The 12378-nt window shown below is 37.7% G+C and overlaps 1 protein-coding gene across 7 annotated transcripts in view; it reads left to right on the top strand.

Annotated features, from left to right (window-relative positions):
• QSER1 (glutamine and serine rich 1) overlaps positions 1-12378 on the top strand; it is a 79247-nt gene that overhangs the window by 30451 nt on the left and 36418 nt on the right. For 4 of the 7 annotated variants that reach the window (XM_079930793.1, XM_079930788.1, XM_079930787.1 and 1 more), the window contains exons 2-4: positions 3662-3774; positions 4171-4332; positions 7521-11219. In XM_079930793.1, the coding sequence (XP_079786919.1) occupies positions 4236-4332; positions 7521-11219 (3796 nt within the window). In that variant the 5' untranslated portion in view covers positions 3662-3774; positions 4171-4235. Of the gene's footprint in view, positions 1-645; positions 876-3661; positions 3775-4170; positions 4333-4486; positions 4564-7520; positions 11220-12378 lie in introns of those variants that run through there. The other 3 variants (XM_079930791.1, XM_079930789.1, XM_079930792.1) reach the window with 2 other exon arrangements.

Below are 12378 nucleotides of genomic sequence, written 5' to 3'. Positions count from 1 at the left end.
GGTTTGGTTAATGCAAGATGAGTAAGCTCTTCATCGTTCATGAACAGATCTGCGGTACAACATGGTGCACATAGTTAACAATACTGTATTATATACTTTAAGCAGGTGGATCTCATGTTAAGTGCTCTTACCACAATTAAATTAATTGGTTAGAACTTCGGCCTGGAAGAAAACATTCACAATACATGTATCTGACCAAAAAAAATGTGGATCCAGACTGTATTTATTTATTTATTTATTTTAAAACATTTGATTATTTTTTTAAAAAATTTTTATTTATTTTTTGGCTGCATTGGGTCTTCGTTACTGTGCACGGGCTTTAGTTGCGGCGAGCGGGGGCTACTCTTCGTTCTGGTGTGAGGGCCTCTCACTGTGGTGGCTTCTCTTGTTGCAGAGCATGGGCTCTAGGTGCGCGGGCTTCAGTAGTTGTGGCGCACGGACTCTAGAGCACAGGCTTAGTAGTCGTGGCGCATGGCCTTAGTTGCTCCGCGGCATGTGGGATATTCCCGGACCAGGGATTGAACCCATGTCCCCTGCATTAACAGGAGGATTCTTAACCAGTGCCCCACCAGGGAAGTCCCAGACTGTATTTTAAAAACTTTTTACAACCCAGTAAGATGGCTAACGACCCAATTTTTTTTAAAGGGCAAAATCTTTGAACAAACTTCACAAAAGAAGTTACAAGAATAGTCTATAAGCATATACGAAGATGCTCCTCATCATTGGTTATTAGGGAAATGCAAATTAAACCACAGTGAGATACCACTTAACCTACCTAGAATAGCTAAAATTAAGAAGACTGAAAAGATCGTGTGGTGACGAGGATGTAAAGCAAAAACGGAATGTTGATTAATTACTGATGCTGATGTAAAATGGTACGTGCACCTACCTTATCACCCAGTAATTCATTCCTAGATATTTAACTTAGAGAAATGAAAGTATATGTCCACAGAAGACTTATATACAAAATGTTCGTAGTACATTTATTCATAGTAGCCTCTAACTACAAACAATCCAAATGTTCCTCAGTAAGTGAATGGATAAACATAATTGTGATAAATTCATATAATTCAATGAAAAGGAATGACCTACTTATGTATGCAACAGTATGGTTGTATCTCAGAAACATTATGCTGAAACGAAAAAAAGCCAGACACAAAAGAGTACAGACTGTATGATTCCATTTATATGAAATTCTAGGACAAGCAAGCCTAAATTTTCATAACATTAGGTTTCTCAGTGGTTGTCTGGGGCCAGGGGTGATATGAAAAAGATATTGACTGCAAAGGGGCATGAGAAGCCTTCTGTTGTGATGGAAATGTTCTGCAAGTTGGTTGGGATTATGGTTATACTGGTGTGTACATTTATGGAAAAATGTGTACACATTGAACTGTACACTTAAAATGGGTGCACTTTACTGTATGTAACTTACACCTTAATAAGGTGATTTATAAAGTTTAAAATAGATTTAAAATTAATCCTAAAATTGAATCTTCAAACTAAAACAATCATTTACTTAACTTTCGAATCAGTATTCTAACTGTATATACTTAATGGGACATGATCTTGAGACAGAAAGTACTGTGAAGAAATACTTAACTTTACTTGGTGGTTTTGTTTTTGAAAGAGGTTGTGTTACAGTATTTTCGGATAGAACTAATGAGTAAATATGTTGATGTATCAATAGTTGTGAACTGGGATTCTGACTGTAGGAAAAGGGAAATACATGTGAAATGGAGGAAGGTGAGGAATACTACATTAGATTTGAGTTAGAGTTGTCATTATGAACTCACGTTTTTAAAAAGACATGTATTTCCTAGCTTTGTCCACTTAAAGGGCCTAGAAGCAGTGACACCTCAGGCATTGAATACACCTGACACCCAGATCTTGGTTTCAAAATGCCACTGCCCACTAAAAAACCCCTAGTGGAAATGGTTGATTTCAGGTGTGGTACAGGGTTAAAAAAACAAGGTGAACCTGAAGCATCTTGTGCTAGGAGGTAAGAATGTGTCTGAGCACCAAGGAGGATATGTCAAAAGGAAACAAGATTGAAGGGACACTATAAATTAAATACGAAGAGTCTACGATGATATTTTTTTAAGCACAACGTATATACATTAAAAAACATTAGTATATATTTTATATATTATATTTAAGTACGTATATAGATAAGAGAGAGAAAAGGGGAAAAAAGCTAATTTTTATTTTATAGAAGAATGCTAACTTTTAAATATGGAAGGTAGTGTAATTAGAACACTACTGTTTCTAATCTTCAGTGCAATAATTGAAATGAAGATCATGAATGCAGGGTGTTTGAAACCATTAGCTCTTGGGACAAGATACTGACACTGTCTTAAGTAACACCTCACAATTGCATACTTATTTCAAAGAGAAGAAATAACTACATTGAGAGATCTGACAGTACCTTAACCACTTCAAGTTTAGCATCACCAGTGAGACACACTGACATTATGTGTGTCCTCATGAGTGCAATAAGAATTACAAAGCATCATTATGTATTTCTCATGAAGTAGCAATCAGACAAATCCAGAATTTGGGATAGCGTACATTCAACTGACTTCAACTGACATTCAACTGACTCCTCAAAATAAAAAGTCCATGTCCATGGAGTCAAGGCAAAAGGGGTTTGGCATTAGAGGCAGAGTGGAGGCACTGTTCTAAATGTAAAGAGACGTAACCAAATGTAAGTGTTGAATTTTGATTGAATCCTGCAGAAAGCTTTAAAATATCAAACATTTTGACAACAATTGAGGAAAATTGGAATGTGACCTCTGTATTACATGTTATAGTGACAGTGTTGAATTTCTTCAAGTCTAATAATGATACTTGGTTATACAGCTGAATGTCCTATTCCTAGGAGATGCAACTGAATTATTTAAGGATACAGTTTCATGATGTCCACAAGTTATTTTCAAGTAGATTAAAAGAAAGGAGTATATATGTCTGTGTATAAAGATAAAGCAAATATAACAAAATGTTAACAGTTGTTGAAACTTAAGTGATGGGTATACAGGTTATTCATTGTACTGTTTCAGTTTTTCTGTGGGTTTAAAATATTCAGAATAAAAATCAAGGGGAGAAAAATATCTTGTTCTGAATTACTCTCAAGATGTATAAGCTTGAAATTTTCTAGGAGAGTTATTGGGAAATAGTGTTAATTTTCAATTCATTTGAACTGTCTACTATATTCCAGAGACTGTTAGAATTAGAGGGACTTTAGAGATTATCCTGTCTGGGTCCCTTATTCATACAGGTGAGGAAATAAGTCCAACAGTAATAGAGTCACTTATTGAAATCACATGGTAAGCCAGTAGTAGCACTTGGACAGTGAATTCAGCTCTCCTGTTTTCCAGGATATTGCTCTTCCCAATGTACCATGCTACCTCTTCCAGTAAAAGGACTTTGTTGTAGGTAAAGTTGAACTAAGAAAAATACTGTGTATTATTTTTCTTCCCAGTGTATCTTCAATATGTTCCCCCACATTTTGACAGTATTGTCAGACTGTGTTTGATCTCTTGATCTGTAGGTCAGGAATTTAGTCAAAGACTTATGCTACTTTTGATAATTGCTCTCCTAGAAATTTTTTGATCATCTGGTTTGAGCTCTGTGTTTTTTGTCATTTATTTTTATCATCCTCTAGTTTAAGCTATGAAGAAGGACATCCTTCTCACTCTGAAACAGATCTCCTTCAGAGACAGACTTTTGCAGCCTCTCATCAGCTTCCTGGATATGCTGCCACACCTCACCCAACCGGTAAAAATTCTCTTATGAAATATACCACAAATCTGGGTACATTTAGTGAATAAGAAGAAAAATCAATTTTCACATGTTGGGTTATGAAAGTATATGGAACATAACAGTCTCATGGGAAGTGTTAAAATGAAAATGAGATTAAAAGCTTTGTCTTTTACTGCTAGGGAATATCTGTATAATTAGTAGGGAGATCTCTTTTTCATGCATCTCTGTAGATTTTAAATTATAATTATGCTTGAGCAAATTAATGTTTGTTGCTATTCATAATAAAACAGTTTAGGGTTGTAGAACTTCTGGCCTCAAATGTCAGAGATTCCTTTTTAAAATAGCATCCGGAATATCATTTTATATTAACATATATTTTTACTTTGGGATACATTTTATCTTCAAATGTAGGTCTTTCTGGAATATTTGATACTAGTGTGAACAATGCCAGCACTAACACTAAAGAATCTTCAGTGATGAATTTTCTCTCTGCTGTTGAATCCCGAACTGCTCAGGCTGCTTCTTCAGGAACTACTCTTGTACCACAATTCAGGGCCCCATCCTGGCAGACAGGTGATACTTTGTTTTCAGAATTTTTAAGTCCTTTAAAAATATGGATAAAATTTCACTTTTGATAATCTTGTCATTATAGTAGTGTGGCTGAGAGTGATGTTAATTATTGATTTTCCAGTGAACTTTAAAACCTGGAATTTTTCACTATTTTAAGGTGGACAAAATTCAAGAAATTGTTACTAGCAGAAATTCGGTTTTAGCACTCTGATGAAAACTAGCAAGTTGAAGAAGGTAGGTAATTGTTAAAGATAAATCCTAGATATCAAGTTTTTATCTAGCAATTTAAGTAGTTACTTGTTTACTTGAGAGGAGGAAAGATTAAATTTTTTTTTCCTATTTCACCTTTATAGAGGTGTAATTGACATATAAAACTGTAAGATGTTTAAGGTATACATTGTGGTGATTTGATATACATTTACATTGTGAAAGAATCCCCACATCTGGTTAATTAACACAGCTATCACTTCACATATTTATCTTTTGTGGGGGGCGGTTGGTGAAAGATTAAATTTCATTTCTTTTAGTGACTTTGGGCTGGATAGGTGTGGTATAGTAAAAAAAAACAATCTTGGAACTGATTTCATCATTAGAGTTAGGTAAAGTTATCCTTAACTGAACAGAATAAGTCAATCTTTAATAAAAGCCATTCCAAGTTGATATATTATGTACTTTTCTTTTTAAAATTTATTTATTTACTTTTATTTTTGGCTGTGTTGGGTCTTCGTTACTGTGCACGGGCTTTTTCTCTAGTTGGAGTGAGCAGGGGCTACTCTTTGTTGCAGTGCGCGGGCTTCTCATTGCGGTGGCTTCTCTTGTTGCGGAGCATGGGCTCCAGGTGTGTGGGCTTCAGTAGTTGCGGCGCACAGGCTTAGTTGCTCTGCGGCATGTGGTATCTTCCCCAGACCAGGGCTCGAACCTATGTCCCTTACACTGGCAGGCGGATTCTCAACCACTGCACCACCAGGGAAGTCCTATTATGTAGTTTTCTGTTTTATTTTTCTTATTTCATTTTTCAACTGTTTCCCCGCCCCAAAAGTGTTTGTATATACTTTTATTTTTTGCCGGATGACAGAAAGGTTAGTTTTTTTTTTAAGGTTTCATTTTAAAGAATATAGTTTTAAGTAATAGCTATAAGAAATAATATTTTACATTCTGATATAAACTCCATTAATAGAGCTTCTCAGTATGTCTTAGAAACATTTTTTCTGCTTCTAAAGAAACAATGTTTTACTGTGAAATAAAACAGTATTAAAAAACACAATAGGGGACTTCCCTGGTGGTCCAGTGGTTAAGAATCCGCCTTCCAACACAGGGCATGCAGGTTCAATCCCTGGTTGGGCAACTAAGCCCACACGCCGCAACTAGAGAGCCCACGGGCCACAACTAGAGGGAAGCCCATGCGCCACAACAAAAGATCCCATGTGCTGCAACGAAGATCCCGCGTGCTGCAACTAAGACCTAATGCAGCCAAATAAATAAATATTAAAAAAATAAAACTACACAATAGCTTCGTTGTTTGCTTCCTGGAATAATTTTACATTACATGTATTGAGTTAGACTTTCTATCTCAGTTTCTATAATTACATTATTTTAAACATTAATTCTAAGCGCTGTTTTTTCCTTCAAGAGTAGCTAGATATTTTCTGTCCTTGTAATGGTAATCCTTTTTCTGTCTGCATTGCGAGGCTTGTGGGATCTCAGTTTCCTGACCAGGGATTGAACCTGGGCCCCAGCAGTGAAAGCGCCGAGTCCTAACCACTGGACCGCCAGGGAATTCCCACTTTTTTGACATTTAATGGAAAGAGTTGAAAGAAGAATATTTTTGAAAAGGGCAAGAGAATCTTTTTTCCCCAATTTTTCCAAAATGAAAAAGAATTTTTTTTAAAGGAAATTCACTAAAAAATATGTAAACAGACTTAGAGAACGAACTTATGGTTACCAGGGAGGAAGAGTAGAGGGGAGGGATAGACTTGGGAGTTTGGGATTGACATGTTCACACTGGTATATTTAAAATAGATAACCAACAAGGACCTACTGTACAGCAAAGGGAACTCTGCTCAGTGTTCTGTAATAACCTAAATAGGAATAGAATTTGAAAAAGAATAGCTACATGTATATGTATAACTGAATCATTTTGTTGTACACCTGAAACTAACAGAACATTGTTAATCAATGGTGCTCCAATATAAGATAAAATTTTTTTACTGTAAACAATAAAAAGGTGTATAAAATGGAAAGTGATAGTTCCTAATTACAGTCCCCCTTTTTAGAGAAGAGTTAACAGTTTGGTATTTACTCTTCTTTAATATCTTTGTACATCAAAACTTTTTTTGTATATCCACCTAAGCAATGTTTATAGCATCAGTATTATTAGGATATGCCATAATTATTTTACCAGTCTCCTCTTGATGGATATTTAGGTTGTTTCTACCTGTTATTCACAATAACTATAATGAATATCTTGTTTGAATCTTTGTGTCCACTTATTTCCATAGGGTAAATTTCTAGAAATGGAACTTTTGGATTGCATGGGTTTAACATGTTTTTACTTTTGCCGTATGTGGCAAGAATGCTGTCCTGAAATGTTAATACTCTCTTCTTGACAGTGCTTTATTAATTTCTGATCAGCTTCTTTTGATAAGCATGCATCTATTGTTATGAGAAGTTGTTCATAGGAAGTCAAAACTTGAAATGCAAGGAATTTTAAAAATGCATTTATTTTGATAAAAGAAGCTGCACTATTAATCTCACTATTATTTTCAGATTTATTATGTTAAATGTAGGCAGTTCAGTTTCAATTTTAATGTTATGAACATTTTAGTTTGTCCATTGGTATTTTGCATTGGGATTTCAAGGGAAATTAATCATTAGAGATTATGTACATTTTCACTGTTTTCTTAATTATCAAATGACCTTATCTGACTATATATATGTATAATCTCATATTTGTAACAATCATACATATGAATTGCTGATACCTTTGTAATTTTGTTCCTGCCTTATGAAAGCTAGCTGTTTTGAAATGTATTTTTGAAAATTCATGTGCAGAACTAATTTGTCAGGCTTTTCAGTTTTAAAGAGATTTTGATGGATTGAAGGTTATGTAAGTTTTATTAAGTCTGTATTATGAAAGCAGATACAAGTGTTTGTGCTGTAACTGCATGAGCATATTTGTTTTCTTTTCATAGGTATGCATTCCTCAGCAGCAACTGAGCTGTTTGTTACTGGACCTTTGCCAACCACTGGAGCACTTCCACCCTCTGCCCTCCCTGCTTATCAGCATCCCACCACCTTCAGCAATAGAAACTTTGCCACCACCTCACCTTTGGTGCTTCAGGATTCAACTTTTAACACTACATCCAATGGAATTTTAAATCCTCATGATCCTTTGCTGCAAATCAAGACTTCCCAGGGAACTGTTCCAACCGCTTTGGCATTTGAGCGCCTGGGCAGTTCTGCGATAAGTAACAGCATACCACCTCAGTCTTCAACATACCGCTCAGCTCAAGAGTCTGCACCCCATCTTTTACAACCTCAATTTAGTTTGTTGCCTTCAGCACTTGGAGGAGCCCAGCAAACTCCTCAAGCCTACGGTTCAACTCTCTTTACTAGTTCTACTGCTTCCATTGAAAGAGCTCTTCTTCGAGAATGTAGTGTTATTAAACACCATCAGCGGCCTTCAGGTACTCAGTCTATTCAGGCACAACTGACTGGTTCACAGCATTCCTTACACAGTTATCTATCAAATGCAAGTGTGGTTAATTTTCAGGAAACAAGCAGGCAGTCATCTTTATCCTGTAACCCAATTGGAGATTCTACTCAGGTGAGCAATGGAGGATTGCAACAGAAGACATCCCAGGTCTCAGTGGAACTTGCTCAGTCCTATTCATCTGCAATTCCATCATCAGGGTATCCTCCTTCTACTACAAAAGTAAAAAGCTGTTCTACAAAACAACCACTAACATCAGCCAAGTCCCCCAAACCTCAAAGTATAATTCCTCCTGTGCAAACACTAAGCTATTCCAAACCTTTACATAACCAGAGTTCTGTAATATCAGGCCAAGCACAAATTTATTCTACAGCGCAGCTACCAAGCCTTTTATCAGTTAGTCAGTCTCAAAATTATGGTTTAGTACAGCCACATAATGTGCCATCTATTGTTCATTCACATGTTTATAGGTCCAGCAAAGTTGAGAAGTTGCCATCTTTATATAAAACATTGACTTTTTCTGGGTCATCTCAGACTATAACTTCTGAAAATCCAACACTTAATTATTCTTCTGATCAGCAAGAGGTATTATCTTCAGTTACAAATGAGAATTACCCTGCTCAAACAAGAGATCTATCTTCAGTTAGCCAGTCTCAGAGTTACTCATCTGGTCACTCTCAGGGTTTATCACCAGTTAGTCAGACACAGGTTAGTTATTCATCTCAGTCACAAGTTTTGTCAGTTGTTAGTCCTTCAGAAAGCTATGCTTCAGGGCAGTCCCTAACATTAACAGCCCCTTCTCTTTCTTATTCTTCTGCCTCTCGGGCTCAGAATATGTCAGATTCTAGCCCAACTCAGAATTATATTTCTATGCATTCTTCCCAAAATGCTCAGACTCAAGGGTCATCATCTCCCCAGTCCCAAAAGTTTTTGCCTGTTGTCCAGTCATCATCTTTTGCGTCCTCTACTCATTGTCAGACATTACAGAATAACATACCTTCCCCTGATCCAAAGTCTTACGCTGAAAGAAAACTTGACTCAAATGTGTATACATCTTCAAAGCAAGAGGATGATTTTCCAATGCAAGAGTTACAGGTATTACAGCCGCAAGTATCTCTTGAGTCATCAACCCAAAGGCTATCTGATGGGGAAATTAATGTTCCAGAGTCAGCTTATAAGGTGTCAAAGACAGATGACAGATATTCCCAGAGCATAATCAGAAGTAATTCCCATCTTGAAGATCAAGTTGTTGGGATTGTTCTACAGGAGTCAAAAAAAGAAGAAAACATAGTTGGTTCAGTGGCACAGCTTAACCAACAAGTTGGCCAAGTCAATAATGCAGCAACCCTTGATATAAAGAAGACAACTAATTTAATGCAAACTCCACAAATAAGGTTGAATACTAAAGACCTAAACCAGCAGCATTCTCTTATACAGAAGGTACATGAAGCCAAGGTCCAGGAGCAGCATGATCAAATAATTAATGCCTCATCTCAGATTCAAATTCCAAATAATGCTTTAGGGCATGGCCATCAGGCATCTCTTCCTAATACACAGGTCCTTTTAGATTCTGCCTGTGATTTACAAATTCTTCAGCAGTCAATACTACAGGCCGGTTTAGGACAAGTAAAGGCATCTCTACAAGTACAGCGTGTTCAAAGTCCTCAACAAATAGTACATCCTTTCCTTCAAATGGATGGTCATATTATTCAGAGCAATGGCGATCATTCTCAGCAGCAACTCCATCCTCAAAATTCTGAAATTATGAAAATGGACCTCTCTGAGTCTTCAAAACCATTACAACAACATCTAACAACAAAGGGCCATTTTAGTGAAACAAATCAACATGATTCAAAGAATCATTTTGTTTCTCTTGGATCAATATGTTTCCCAGAGGCAATGCTCCTCAGTGATGAAAGAAATATTTTATCAAATGTAGATGATATCTTAGCAGCTACAGCAGCAGCTTGTGGGGTCACACCTTCTGATTTTTCCAAGTCAACTTCAAATGAAACCATTCCTGCTGTTGAAGATGGTGATTCTAAATCTCATTTTCAGCAATCATTAGATGTCGGGCATGTGACGTCAGATTTTAACTCCATAGCAGCTACAGTAGGAAAGCCACCGAATATAAATGATATTTCCTTAAATGGAAATCAAGTTACTGTAAACCTTTCACCAGTACCTACTCTTCAGTCAAAGATGACTCTTGATCAACAGCACATTGAAACACCTGGTCAAAATAAAGCTTCTAAAGTAACTTCACCAGTGGTTGGGCCGGGTCATGAAGTCCAGGAGCAAAGTTCTGGCCCATTCAAGAAACAGTCTGCTACCAATCATGAACCTGAAGAAGATAGCGAAGTACCTGTTGATAGTACATTAAATAATAACAGAAATCAAGAGTTTGTTTCTAGTAGTAGAAGTATAAGTGGAGAGAGTGCTACATCGGAGAGTGAATTCACTTTAGGGGGTGATGACAGTGGTGTGTCAATGAACCCGACTAGGAGTACACTTGCACTGTTGGCCATGGCCCAACCTGGGGAGCCAATCAGCGTCAAGATTGAAGAGGAAAACCAAGATTTAATGCATTTTAACCTTCAGAAGAAGAAAACTAAAGGAAAAGGGCAAACTAAAGAGGAAGACAACAGTAATCAAAAACAGCTGAAAAGACCTGCCCAAGGCAAACGCCAGAATCCAAGGGGAACAGATATATATTTGCCGTATACTCCCCCTTCCTCGGAAAGCTGCCATGATGGTTATCAGCATCAAGAAAAAATGAGACAGAAGATCAAAGAAGTAGAGGAAAAACAGCCAGAAGTCAAAACCGGATTCATTGCCTCTTTCTTAGATTTTCTGAAATCTGGGCCCAAGCAGCAGTTTTCCACTCTTGCTGTACGAATGCCTAACAGGACTAGACGACCAGGAACCCAGACTGTTCGTACATTTTGTCCCCCACCACTTCCAAAAACTGCATGTGCAACACCCACACCTTTAGTGTCTGAAACTGGGGGTAATAGTCCGTCAGAAAAAGCTGATAACGAACTTAAAAACTCGGAACATTTATCTTCACTTTCTTCTGATGAAGATGATCCTGGAGTATGCAGTCGCGATATTTATAAAAGCACCTCTACTACCTTAAATACTTCGGATGCCACTTCTGATAAAAAGAAGAAAACAGGTAAAGTTTTAAAATTTAGATTCATAATTATGGCTTTCCACTTTAATTTTTCTGGCTCTATACCAAGTTTTATGCTTTCTTAGCTTGAAGCAGGTCTGCATTTTTCAGGACAAAATGCATAGGTAGGTATCTCCTTATTAAATAAGGAGACTTATTTTTTTAAATGTTCCTTGCCTATAGGAAAGTTCTGGGTTTTAGGCTGAGTAGTTCTGGTTTTTCTCAGCTTTTTACCACATGCAACATAATTTACATAGTGCACTATCCAGACTTTTCTAACCTGAGACATCTTGAAGTGGCTCATGGATATGAGGCATTGTACTGAGGGCCATGTTGTTATATAAACTGGCATATTTTCTTGGTATGCTAATTTTACCTAAAGATTAACATTTTACTATTAAATATGGTTATTTTGTGTGCAGCATGCAGATTAATATAATTAAGTTAAAACTTTAAAAATTTTGTGCTGGGGCTTCCCTGGTGGCGCAGTGATGAGAGTACGCCTGCCGATGCAGGGGACATGGGTTCGTGCCCCGGTCCGGGAAGATCCAACATGCCGCGGAGCGGCTGGGCCCGTGAGCCATGGCCGCTGAGCCTACGCGTCCGGAGCCTGTGCTCCGCAACGGGAGCGGCCACAACAGTGAGAGGCCCGCGTACCACAAAAAAAAAAAAAAATTGTGCTGGTTCCAAAGTATATGCCCAAATCCTTGGGTGTGTGTTTCACTTTATTCTGTAGTTAAGGGAACATTTCAAGGAACTGTTTTGAGAAGCACTGCCTTATATAAATGATTGACAAGTAGTATAAAAGTTACTGTTTTAAAGAGCATGCTGAGCTTCCCTGTGGTGCAGTGGTTAGGAATCCACCTGCCAATGCAGGAGACACGAGTTCGAGCCCTGGTCCGGGAGGACCCCACGTGCCGCAGAGTAACTGGGCCCGTGTGCTACAACTACTGAGCCTGCGCTCTAGAGTACACGAGCCACAACTACTGAGCCTGCGAGCAACAACTACTGAAGCCCGTGCACCTAGAGCCCGTGCTTCACAACAAGAGAAGCCACCACAATGAAAAGCCTGCACACTGCAATGCAGAGTAGCCCCCAGTCGCCACAACTAGAGAAAGCCCGCGCACAGCAACAAAGACCCAACAGCCAAAAATAAATACAA

This window comes from Stenella coeruleoalba (genome assembly GCF_951394435.1).
Source record: "Stenella coeruleoalba genome assembly, chromosome: 8".
NCBI classification, from domain to species: Eukaryota; Metazoa; Chordata; class Mammalia; order Artiodactyla; family Delphinidae; genus Stenella; species Stenella coeruleoalba.
This window is presented reverse-complemented; position numbering and strand designations above follow the sequence as displayed.